At 41.9% G+C, this 13529-nt stretch overlaps 1 protein-coding gene across 1 annotated transcript in view; it reads right to left on the bottom strand.

Moving 5' to 3' along the window:
* The window catches only part of LOC125104058 (vomeronasal type-1 receptor A11-like), a 32202-nt gene extending 20057 nt beyond the window's left edge, over nucleotides 1-12145 (bottom strand). The window contains 1 exon segment of the mRNA XM_047736319.1: nucleotides 12020-12145. Within this exon segment, the coding sequence (XP_047592275.1) occupies nucleotides 12020-12145 (126 nt within the window).
* Nucleotides 12146-13529: the final 1384 nt, after the last annotated feature.

The following is a 13529-nucleotide window of genomic DNA, read 5'->3' as shown; positions in this document are numbered from 1 at the left end:
TTGTTATTGATGGTTTTTAAATTTATTTTATTATTTATTTATTTATTTATTTATTTATTGTTATTGCTGTTTTTTTAGTTGTTATCATTTTTTTATTTAATCATTTTTTAAAATTTATTTTCAACATAACAGTATTCATTGTTTTTTTACCACACCCAGTGCTCCATGCAGTCCGTGCCCTCTCTAATACCCTCCACCTGGTTACCCCAACCTCCCACCCCCCGCCCCTTCAAAACCCTCAGGTTGTTCTTCAGAGTCCATAGTCTCTCATGGTTCACCGGCCCTTCCAATTTCCCTCAACTCCCTTCTCCTCTCCATCTCCCCTTGTCCTCCGTGCTATTTGTTATGCTCCACAAATAAGTGAAACCATATGATAATTGACTCTCTCTGCTTGACTTATTTCACTCAGCATAAACTCTTCCAGTCCCCTCCATGTTGCTACAAAAGTTGGGTATTCATCCTTTCTGATGGAGGCATAATACTCCATAGTGTATATGGACCACATCTTCCTTATCCACTCGTCTGTTGAAGGGCATCTTGGTTCTTTCCACAGTTTGGCGACCATGGCCATTGCTGCTATGAACATTGGGGGTATAGATGGCCCTTCTTTTCACTACATCTGTATCTTTGGGGTAAATACCCAGTAGTGCAATTGCAGGGTCATAGGGAAGCTCTAGTTTTAATTTCTTGAGGAATCTCCACACTGTTCTCCAAAGTGGCTGCACCAACTTGCATTCCCACCAACAGTGTAAGAGGGTTCCCCTTTCTCCACATCCTCTCCAACACGTTGTTTCCTGTCTTGCTAATTTTGGCCATTCTAAGTGGGGTAAGGTGATATCTCAATGTGGTTTTAATTTGAATCTCCCTGATGGCTAGTGATGATGAACATTTTTTCATGTGTCTGATAGCCATTTGTATGACTTCATTGGAGAAGTGTCTGTTCATATCTTCTGCCCATTTCTTGATATGATTATCTGTTTTGTGCATGTTGAGTTTGAGGAGTTCTTTATAGATCCTGGATATCGCCAAACTCTGGAAAGAACCAGATGCCCTTCAACGGACAAATGGATAAGGAAGATGTGGTCCATATACACTATGGAGTATTATGCCTCCATCAGAAAGGATGAATACCCAACATTTGTAGCAACATGGATGGGACTGGAAAAGATTATGCTGAGTGAAATAAGTCAAGCAGAGAGAGTCAATTATCATATGGTTTCACTTATTTGTGGAGCATAACAAATAGCATGGAGGACAAGGGGAGTTAGAGAGGAGAAGGGAGTTGAGGGAAATTGGAAGGGGAGGTGACCCATGAGAGACTATGGACTCTGAAAAACAATCTGAGGGTTTTGAAGGGGCGGGGGTGGGAGGTTGGGCAAACTAGGTGGTGGGTATTGGAGAGGGCACGGATTGCATGGAGCACTGAGTGTGGTGCAAAAACAATGAATACTGTTATGCTGAAAATAAAAAAAATCTAAGCATTAAAGTAAGAATAAATTGAGCCACTTGAAAAAATTTTTTTTGAATAGTGGATAAATAAGATAGTGAGTACTGCATTTCAAAAATATTTTAAATAAAAGTTGGTTGGGAAAAGAAAGAAAAAGAAAGTGGAGAGAATTTGCTCAGGCCGGAGACTAGAACAAAGCCCTATGCTAGATTTGAGGTATATTTTCATCTATTAGAAGAAGTTGTATCCCAAAAGTTTTTTAGATCACAAAACCCTATATGTATGCAAAAAATGAAGTTAGATATAATGAAGGATAAAACATACTATAATAATAAAGGTTCACAAAGATTTTTAAAGAAAGGTATTGTTAAGAGAAACTAGTTTAAAAAGGTTAAAAGAGGAAAGAGTAAAAGTAAAAAAAATAGAATAAGAAAAAAAGTTAAAAATGTAATTAACTTTGCAAGACTAAAGAATCATGGGGAGAAAGCCATGAATTCCATGTTTTGCTTTCCCCTCCTCTGGAATTCTGTTCTCCTTGGTCAGTGAGCTTGGTCTTGGCTGGATGTTCTTGCTGATCTTCTGAGGGAGGGACCTGTTGTAGACATTCTCGAGTGTCTTTGCCTGAGGTGGAATGGTACTGCCCTTGCCAGGGTTCACTCTCGGGGGCTTTTGTTCCCTGAACACTTTCTGTAGAGCTCTGGAGGATGGGAATGAAAATGGTGGCCTCCCAATCTCCAGCCCAGAGGAGCCAAGAGCTCGGGGCCCCACTTCTCAGCACGCTCTTGGAGACATATGCTCAATCACTCCCATCTCCCTGGTCTCTGGCTGTGCTCCGAGCTCACCCGGCCTGTGACTGAGCACTTCTGTCTCTCGCACACAGCCCCATTTGGAGTATCCAAACCCAGCATATTCCTGCTACTCTAATATTCCAGGGGGGTCTCCCTGGATCTGCCACTTGTGGGGTCCCTGTTCAAAGAGCAGTGGCCTCATGGTGCTGCAGATCACATTTTAAGGTAACTCCAAGCTGAGAGCTCACTTCTTGGCTCTGTCTCTGTGGCCGGCTTCCCCGCTCTAATACCTGTAAGCTCTGCTACACTCAGACACCCCCGATCCTTCTGTGACCCCGCGGGACCTGAGACCACGCTGTCCCTGCGAGGGCTCCACACCCACTTAGCTTCTGGAGCGATCCTCTTTGCTCTGCAGGGAGCCTGCTTCTCTTTCCGCCTCTGTCTGCAACTTTGCTTGCTTGTGCACTCTCTCTCTCTCTGACAAATAAGTAAATAAAAATAAAAGCTTTAAAAGTTCTGATTTTGTGCTCCGTTGCTCCACCACTTGCCCTAAGCCCGTCCCTCCTCCAGTGGTCTATCTTCCCGTCGCTTCAGATTCACTTCTCCACATATTCTACCTTTCAGAAAGTGATTGATTTTCTGTTTCTAGAATGCTGCTCTTCTTGTCTTTGATCTCCTGTTCGATTTGTAGGTGTTTGGAATGGTTTGATAACTATCTAACTGAACTCCTGTGACCTGATGTCATCCAGCCCGCTACTTCTCTGCCATCTTGACTCCTATTTTTATTTTTTTTTAAAGATTTTATTTATTTATTTATTTGACCGACAGAGATCACAAGTAGGCAGAGAGGCAGGCAGGGGCGGTGGGAGCAGGCTCCCTGCTGAGCAGAGAGCCTGATGCTGGGCTTGATCCCAGGACCCTGAGATCACGACCCAAGCAGAAGGCAGAGGCTTAATGCACTGAGCCACCCAGGTGCCTCTCAAGTATACAAATATACATTTAAGCCCATCAGTAGTATTTCTCACTCAACATTCAGTACATTTTAGTAGTAAACAATGTCTTCAGTGCAATGTATAAACCTTAGGTACCTTCTGAATATAGGGCATTATAGATCAATTCCTGAAACAGTGTGTCCAGGTTTTGCAGAATTAGAAGACATTTGGAAGAGGTTTAGATGGACAAAGCAGCCGAAAAGTAATACAGGAGGTGCCCATATCCCACCCTTCCAGTTTCCCCTATTAATATCAGCTGACCTGAGTGTAGTCCATTACTTATAATGAATGAAACAGCATCAATACTTTCGTCAATTAAATGTCCACAGTATACATGAAAATCCGTTTTTTTGTGCTTGGACATTCTTTTTGTTTTTCAAGTTTTTATTTAAAGTCCATTTGGTTACCATATAGTATAACATTGGTTTCAGGGGTTGAATTAAGAGATTCACCAGTCACATAGAACACCCAGTGCCCATCACAACAAGTACCTGCCTTATTATCCATCACCCATATAGCCCACCACCCTCTTACCTCCTCCAGCATCCCTCAGGTTGTTCTTTATATATAAGAGTCTCTGGGGCACCTGGGTGGCTCAGTTTGTTGAGTGACTGACTCTTGATTTCCACTCAGATCATGATCTCTGGAACATGAGATGAAGCCCTGCATCAGGGCACTGCTCATTGAGGAGACTGCTAGAGATCCTTTCCCTCTGCCCCTCCCCCAAGCCCACTACTCAGGCACTCTCTCTCACTGTGTGTGTGTGTGTGTGTGTATCTGTACATATAAGTACAGATAGTGATATATAAATAGATAGGCATATATCTAAAAATAAGGAAATACATTTTTAAAAAATGAGTCTGTGATGGTTTACCTTACTCTTTTTTGTCATACCTTGTGTTCATTGGTGTTGTTTTTTAAATTCCACGTATGAGAGAACTCATCTATTTCTCTTTATCTGAATGATTTATGTCACTTAGGATAATACAACCCAACAACATACATGTTGCTAGAAGTACAGAAACTTCATACGTTGATGATCCATAATTTTCCACTATATGTGTGTATGTGTGTAAACACACACACATAACTTTGTCCTTTGCAAACACACACACAGACACACAGACACACACACACACACACACACACACACACACACACACACACCCATCACTTTGTCCTTATCCATTCAACTATCAATGGATATGTGGGTTCTTTCTACATTTTGACAACTGTGGATGTTGCTGCTATAAACATTGGTGTGTAAGTGCCCCTTCAAATTAATATTTGGTGTCCTTTGGATAAAAAATTAGTTGTGCAATTGCTGGGTCATAGAGCAGTATCTCCTTTTAACTTATTGAGAAAATCCCATGCTGTTTCCCACAGTGGCTTCACCACTTATCATTCCCACCAATAGTGAAAAGAGGGTTCCCCTTTCTCTGCATCCTTGTCTACAGCTCTTTCCCGAGTTGTTCATTTTAACCATTCTGACTGGTGTGAGGTGGTCTCTCATTGTGGTTTTGATTTGTATTTCCGTGATGTCGAGTAATGTCAGTCATGTTTTCATGTGTTTGGTTCATTTGTATGTCATCTTTGCAGAAATTTCTGTTCATGTATTCTGCCCATCTTTTGACTGGTTTTTGTTTGTTTGGGGGTGTTGAGTTTGATTAGTTCTTATAGATTTGGATACTAATCCTTTATCTGATAGAACACTTACAAATATCTCCTTCCATTCTGTAGAGTGCCTTTTAGTTTTATTGGCTGATTCCTTTACTAGACACAAGTTTTATGTTGAAGAATTCCCAATAGTTAATTTTTGCTTTTGCTTGCCTTGCCAATGGACACATGTATAATAAGAAGTTGCACTGAATTCTACCCCTGAAACTAATAATAGAGTATATATTAAGTAAAAGGAATTTAAATAAAAACACTTAAAAATTGTTAAAGGAGAAAAACAATTTTATGATAGCTGTAACATGAAGAAATTCAAGTAAATGTAAATAATCCTTAACATTTAAGAAAAGGGGCTTTGGATGACATTGGACCAGAGGGACTTAACAGCTATATTCTGAACATTTCATCCTAAAGCAACTGATACACATTCTTCTTCAGAGCACATGGGACATTTTTCAGAATAGATTGCATACTGGATCACAAATCAGGTCTCAACCAGTACCAAAAGATTGGGATTGTCCCCTGCCTATTTTCACATGAGAATTCCTTAAAACTTGGAATTTAATCTCAAGAGGAAATTTGGAACCAACACAAGTACATGGAGGTTTGAGAGCATCCCTACTACAGTATGAATGGATCTAATGGGAAATTAAGGAAAACTGCAAATTACGTGGCAGGAAATGAAAATGAAAACACAGCAGTTCAAAACCTTTGGGATAGAATGAAGGAAGTCCTGAGAGGGAAGTATAAAGCAAAACAGTCCTTCCTCAAGAAAAGGAAATTCTGAAATACACAGCCGAACTTTTCACCTACCTAAAGGACCTGGAGGAAAAAAACACAAACAAAGCCTATATCCAGCAGGGAAACTGAGATAATAAAGATTAGAACAAAATTAATGAAAGAGAAATCAATAAGACAGTAGAATTATGCTGAGTGAAATAAGTCAAGCAGACAGAGTCAATTATCATATGGTTTCACTTATTTGTGGAGCATAACAAATAGCATGGAGGACAAGGGGAGTTAGAGAGGAGAAGGGAGTCAAGGGAAATTGGAAGGGGAGGTGAACCATGAGAGACTATGGACTCTGAAAAACAATCTGAGGGTTTTGAAGGGGCGGGGGGTGGGAGGTTGGGCGAACTAGGTGGTGGGTATTGGAGAGGGCACGGATTGCATGGAGCACTGGGTGTGGTGCAAAAACAATGAATACTGTTACGCTGAAAATAAATTAAAAAAAAATTAAAATAAATAAATAAATAAAATCTTTTAAGAAAGACAGTAGAACATATAAAAGAAAAACAATATTTATTTAAAAATAAAAGGATGCGTCATGGAAACTAAGAGCTGTTTTGGAAAGAGGTAATAAGATCAATAACCCATTAGCCTTACTTATGAAAAAGCAAAGAGAAACACCTAAAGAGATAAAATCATCAATGAAATAGGAGGGAGCACAACCAACACCAAAGATACAAATCATAACAACAGCCTATTATGAGCAAGTATATGCAGAAAATTTGGCAATTTTGAAGAAAGTGGAGCAATGTCAGAAACATACAAACTATCAAAACTGAAACAGAAAGATGGTAAACTGGAATAGACCCCAAAACAGCAAGTAATTGAAGCAGTAACCAAACATCTCCCAACAAACAAGATTCCAGGGCCAGATGGCCTCTCAGCGGGATTCTACCAAACATTTAAAGAACTTATTACTATACTTCTGAAGCTGTTACAAAAAGGAGAAATGGGAGGAAAACCTCCAAACTTTTCCTAGGATGCCAGCATTACCTTGATCCCAAAACAAGACAACATCCCCACGATGAAGAAGAATTACAGACCAATGTCCATGATGAACACGGATGCCAAAATTCTCACCATAATACTAGCAAATAGGATGCAACAGTACATTAAAGGGATTATTCCCCCATGACCAAGTGCCACTTATTCCATGGCTGCAGGGCTGGTTTGGCATCCGTCTGTCTATCAATCAGTGTCCCACTGAACCAATATGATGGGATACTTTACCAAGTTTTGAAATACAGCCACACAGCAAAATGTGATTTTAGTGAATTACACTTATATCCTCTGGTCTTCTTTCTTTCTCCTCCTCCTCAGGGATTCCAATAATTCTGACATTGGAACATTTCATGGCATCATTTATTTCCCTAGTTCTGTTTTCATGGCTTCTAAGCTGTTTGTTCCAGGCCTCCTCCTGATCCTTTTTCTTTATTGGATCACTATTTCTATCTTCTACCTCAGTTACCCTAGCTGTTAGAGAATTTAGATTAGATTGGAACTCACTTATAGCGTTGTTAACATCTTCCCTGGTGGCTTTCACTTGTGCCCCAATCAATTCCATTTTGTCATTAATGGTTTTCTCCAACCTTGCCATTGCCTGGATAATGATTAGTCTGAATTCCCTGTCCGACATACTGTTTATGTCGATATCCAATAGCTCTGATGGAGAGGGTACAGTCTCTGAAATTTTCCTTTGTTGGGCACTTAGTGAATTACAAAGTCATATAGAAGAGATGAGCAATAGAGTAGCAATCTCTTTCTCATACCATACAGAAAAATAAACTGAAAAGAGATGAAAGACCTAAATGTGAGACAGGATTCCACCAAAATCCTAGAGGAGAACATAGGCAGCAAATTCTTGGACCTGGGCCACTGGAAAGAAAAAATGATCAATTAGGACTTCATCAAGATAAAAAGCTTTTGCACAGCAAAGGAAACAGTCCATGAAACTGAAAGGCCACCTGAAGAATGGGAGAATGTATTTGCAAATGTCTTATCAGATAAAGGGCTAGTATCCAAAATCAAGAAGGAATTTACCAAACTCAACACACAAAAAAATAAAAAGCCCAGTCAAGAAAAGGACAGTAGACATGAACAGACATTTCTCCGAAGGAGACTTACAAATGGCCTAGAGACACGTGGAAAAAATGGTCCACATCACTCGGTATCAGGGAAAGACAAATCAAAACCCCTCACATCAGTCAGAATGGCTAAAATGAGCAACTCATGAAACAACAGACATCGTTGAAGATGAAGGGAAAGGGGAACGTTCTTACACTGTTGGCGGGATGCAAAGTGGTGCAGTCACTGTGGAAAACAGAATGGAGGTTCCTCAAAAATTAAAAGTAGACTACCCTACGGCCCAGCAATCACACTTGTAGGTATTTATGCAAGGGATACAAAAGTAGTGATCCAAAGGGGCACCTGCACACCAATGTTTATAGTACCAATGTCCACAGAAGTCAAAATAGAGAAAGAGCCCATATATCCATTGACAGATGAATCGATAAAGATGATAGGGTATGTATACACAAAATGCATGTGCACACACGCACACACACACACACACAGAAATATTACTTAGCCATCCAAAAGAATGAAATCTTGTATTTGCAAGGGTGTGGATGGAACTAAAAGGTATGATACTAAATGAGTAAGTCATTCAGAAAAACACAAATATCTTATGATTTTACTGATCTGTGGAATTAAAAAAAAAAACAAAACAAAACAGATGAACATAGGCAAGGGAAGGAAAAACAAAATAAGAGGAAACCTGATGAAACTGCAAGAAATTTTAACCATAGGAAACAAACTGGGAGTTCCTAGGGGGGGTGATGTGTGTGGATGGGGTACCTGGATGATGGACATTAAAGAAAGGATCTGACAGAGAACACAGGGTTTTATGCAACTGATGAATCAGTAAATTCTACCCAGGGAATGAAGAATACACTATAAGGTAATTAGATTGAATTTACATAAAAATTGAAGCAAAAATACAGTAGTAGTGTATGTTGGTCCTCGGAAAAGAGATGGTCTTTGAAAAGTCAAACAGATATTTGCAACTTAGCTGAACTTCCAATGGGCAGAGGGGCCCTGGAACTCTCTCATTATAACCAGTAAGCATTTGGGTGTTTCAGATTGACTATTTCTCATTGATTAGATTCCCTCAAGTGAAAACGGAAAGATCATGTTTCCAATTACTTTCCTGTTGCTGTCCTTTGCCTTCCTTCATCCAGCAAGAATGATGGCCCAGCAGCAGCTCAGTCCACATTATTCACCACCCACATCCATACACTTTTGCCCCTGACCCCCACCAGGCAAATCTCCCTGAGTCATTCCTGAGCTGCCCTACGAGTGTCCTCACAGTGTCTGTGTCTCTACCTAGCTTCCTTGGATGACCAGATGGAAGACCTTTCCAGTGACAGTGCAGAGGGAGAGGCCCATCTTTCCCCAAGGTAAGCTTTCTTTTCTGTATCTGAGGTACACCTGTAACGTTATTGCATTTTGAAGTGAGTGAAGATGTGAAAATGTGAGTATGCACATACCAGTTGATATATACAACTTACTTAGTGGGATGAATGCTAAGTGAAATTTGTTACCTACTGATTCCTGATTCCAAAGACGCTTTTTAAAAATTTATTTATTTTTAAAATTTATTTTCAGTGTTCCAGAATTCATTGTTTATACCACACCCAGGGCTCCATGGAATATGTGTCCTCCATAATACCCAAAGAGTTTTTTTTTCATTTTTAATATATGTATAATACTCTATTACATCACTACACCATCATTGCAAAGATATAGACCCTGGGAGAAAATTTTTTTAAAATTAATGTTTAAGTACTTGGTACAGTGCCTGCTGTAGGGTATATATATATATTTATTTATTTTTATTTCTTTTAAGCGTAACAGTATTCATTGTTTTTCCACGACACCCAGTGCTCCATGCAATATGTGCCTTCTCTAATACCCACCACCTGGTTCCCCCAACCTCCAACCCCCCGCCCCTTCAAAACCCTCAGGTTGTTCTTCAGAGTCCATAGTCTCTCATGGTTCACCGGCCCTTCCAATTTCCCTCAACTCCCTTTTCCTCTCCATCTCCCCATGTCCTCCATGCTATTTGTTATGCTCCACAAATAAGTGAAACCATATGATAATTGACGCTCTCTGCTTGACATATTTCACTCAGCATAATTCCTTCCAGTCCCATCCATGTTGCTACAAAAATTGGGTATTCATCCTTTCTGATGGAGGCATAATACTCCATAGTGTATATGGACCACATCTTCCTTATCCACTCGTCTGTTGAAGGGCATCTTGGTTCTTTCCACAGTTTGGCGACCGTGGCCATTGCTGCTATAAACATTGGGGTACAGATGGCCCTTCTTTTCACCACATCTGTATCTTTGGGGTAAATACCCAATAGTGCAATTGCAGGGTCATAGGGAAGTTCTAGTTTTAATTTCTTGAGGAATATCCACACTGTTCTCCAAAGTGGCTGCACCAACTTGCATTCCCACCAACAGTGTAAGAGGGTTCCCCTTTCTCCACAACCTCTCCAACACATGTTGTTTCCTGTCTTGCTAATTTTGGCCATTCTAACTGGTGCAAGTTGGTATCTCAATGTGGTTTTAATTTGAATCTCCCTGATGGCTAGTGATGATGAACATTTTTTCATGTGTCTGATAGCCATTTGCATGTCTTCATTGGAGAAGTGTCTGTTCATATCTTCTGCTCATTTTTTGATATGATTATCTGTTTTATGCGTGTTGAGTTTGAGGGGTTCTTTATAGATCCTGGATATCAATCTTTTGTCTGTACTGTCATTTGCAAATATCTTCTCCCATTCTGTGCGTTGCCTCTTTGTTTTCTTGACTTTTTCCCTTGCTGTGCAGAAGGTTTTGATTTTGATGAAGTCCCAAAAGTTTATTTTGGCTTTGTTTCCTTTGCCTTTGGAGACATATCTTGAAAGAAGTTGCTGTGGCTGATATCGAAGAGATTGCTGCCTATGTTCTCCTCTAGGATTCTGATTGATTCCTGCCAGGTTGAGGTCTTTTATCCATTTTGAGTTTATCTTTGTGTTCGGTGTAAGAGAATGGTCGAGTTTCATTCTTCTACATATAGCTGTCCAGTTTTCCCAGCACCATTTATTGAAGAGACTCTCTTTTTTCCACTGTATATTTTTTCCTGTTTTGTCGAAGATTATTTGACCGTAGAGTTGAGGGTCCATATCTGGGCTCTCTACTCTGTTCCACTGGTCTATGTGTCTGTCTTTATGCCATTACCATGCTGTCTTGGTAATCACAGCTTTGTAGTAAAGCTTGAAATCAGGTAATGTGATGCCCCCAGTTTTATTTTTGTTTTTCAACATTTCCTTAGCGATTCGGGGTCTCTTCTGTTTCTATACAAATTTTTGGATTATTTGCTCCAGCTCTTTGAAGAATACTGGTGGAATTTTGATTGGAATGGCATTAAAAGTATAGATTGCTCTAGGCAGTATAGACATTTTAACAATGTTTATTCTTCCGATCCAAGAGCATGGAATGGTCTTCCATCTTTTTGTGTCTTCTTCAATTTCTTTCATGAGTGTTCTGTAGTTCCTTGAGTACAGATCCTTTACCTCTTTGGTTAGGTTTATTCCCAGGTATCTTATGGTTCTTGGTGCTATAGTAAATGGAATCGATTCTCCAATTTCCCTTTCTGTATTTTCATTGTTAGTGTATAAGAAAGCCACTGATTATACACATTCATCATTATGATCTTTTTTTTTCTTTTAAGATTTTATTTATTTATTTTTTGAAAGACAAAGATCACAAGTAGGCAGAGAGGCAGGCAGAGAGAGAGGAGGAAGCAGGCTCCCTGCTGAGCAGAGAACCTGATGTGGGGTTTGATTCCAGGACCCTGAGATCATGACCTGAGTGAAAGGTAGAGGCTTTAACCCATTGAGCCACCCAGGTGCCCCCATCATTATGATCTTTCCAGAAAAAATTTTTCAGGTGCACCCTCTATGAGCTTGACTGCTAGAGGGTTATTGAGGGGATTAAGTAAAATTATACTTATAACGTCATTACAACAGTATCTGGCACAGAGCAGGTACTTTGGGAATGAAAGCTGTTTCATTTGCTAGAATGTAAGTCCCCTGAGGATAGGCATTCTCATCGGTTATGATCATCACTGATCTCCAGCACCTGAACCGCCCGGCATGTAGTGACTATCGAATAAGTAGACATGGGAGAGATATGCAGAAAGGGGATGAGTGCCCACACAACATACTGTATGAAAAGCACCCATTGTGTGGAGAATCTTCACCCTGTGCTGTGACTCACACAATAGGCTCCTTCCTGGTCAAGGTCAGGTTGCAGTTTGGTCTGGCATGGTTGATAGGGATGGTGGATTCCGGGAAGAAGCACGGATTGGCCGGGGGGGGGGGTGTCACTGGGAAGGAGCTCCATTGTTTCCTCAGAATTCAAGAGTTTTGTTTGTGTCCTGAAGCCCCCCATGAACCAGACAGGTAAGAGACCCAAACCTTCCAGATTATGTATGACAGGGGCATCTGAGAACTCCAGACACAGGTGGAGTAGGCAGCCAACAGGTGCCAGGTGCCTGCTGCACAGAGCCTGGCAGAGTTCTCAGATGGGAAGCTGGTCCTGGTACAGGTAAGATCTCTGCCTTTGACACTGGGGCAGAGAAAAGGGGAGTGAGAGGCCAAGTTGCCTGTGGAGGGTGTGCTAGTCCAGGAGGCCCCAGGTGGGGGCAGCTATAGCCAGAAGTGATGCAACAGCAGGAGGAGCAGAAGGTGGGCCTTCCATCACACCTACACCCTCCACCCCAAGGCTTGAACCCTAAATCTGGCACAGACCCGTGAACCCCTCGGTGGTGAGTGTCCTATCACTGCCTGTGGTGGGCAAATTTCTGAAAATGGGCCCCACGGTCCCACTCTGATCCCTGGGATCTGGAGATGGCGAGCTACTCCTTCTGCAAAGATGCAGAATGACACAGTTGACCTCAGGAAGAGATGATGCAGGTGTCCCCAGCACCACCTCAGGAGACCCCACAAAGGCAGTTTTCTCCAGTTCGTGGAAGATGGATGCCAAGCCTGAAAACAGCAAGGGGATGGAGGACTGGGGCAAGGGCCAGAGCAAGGCCTGCAGTGGCTGACAGCAGCCCCTGCCAGCAGCCAGGAAGGACCTAGGCCTCAGTGCTCCATCAACAGGAGCTGAACTCTGCCAACATTTCTCCAACATCTGAATGGGCCTGCAGGCAGGGTCTCCCCAGAGCCTCCAGCCAAAGCCCAGCCTGGCCACACCTTGACACTGTCCTTGGGAAACCCCCACATGGAACCCAGCCCAGCCTGCCTGGACTGATCATCTGCAGAAGTCAGAGCTGATCAATGGGGTTGTTTTAAGCCAATAAGCTGTGGTTGTTTGTTATGCTACAGGCAGGCTAATGCACGGCCCTCAGAGTTTCCTGCTGGGCCCAGCCTGCCTGTGTGAACTCACTTGGTGGGCAGGAGCCTCAGCCTCACCTGAATCTTGTCGCACCAGCCAGCAAAGTAGCGGAAGGTCTGGATGGACATGCCCACATGGGTCTTCAGGGCCAATGTGTAGACAGCACCTGCATCCAGAGCTTCAATGGTGGCCAGCTCTCCTGATGCTGTTCCATGAGGTCTGCCAACCTAGCCAAGGGGTGGGTTGCAGAGAGGAGGGAGATGGGCTCAGGCCTGGAGCCGCCTGGCCTCTTCTTTCAAGGCCCTTCTTCAGTGAGTCATGGGTTCTGCCCTGCACTCTCAGCTCTGCCACACTCCGATGTGCTGACCTCAGTTTCCCCATCTGTGAG

The sequence above is a fragment of the Lutra lutra genome, chromosome 1 (assembly GCF_902655055.1).
Source record: "Lutra lutra chromosome 1, mLutLut1.2, whole genome shotgun sequence".
Classification (NCBI taxonomy): domain Eukaryota; kingdom Metazoa; phylum Chordata; class Mammalia; order Carnivora; family Mustelidae; genus Lutra; species Lutra lutra.
This window is presented reverse-complemented; position numbering and strand designations above follow the sequence as displayed.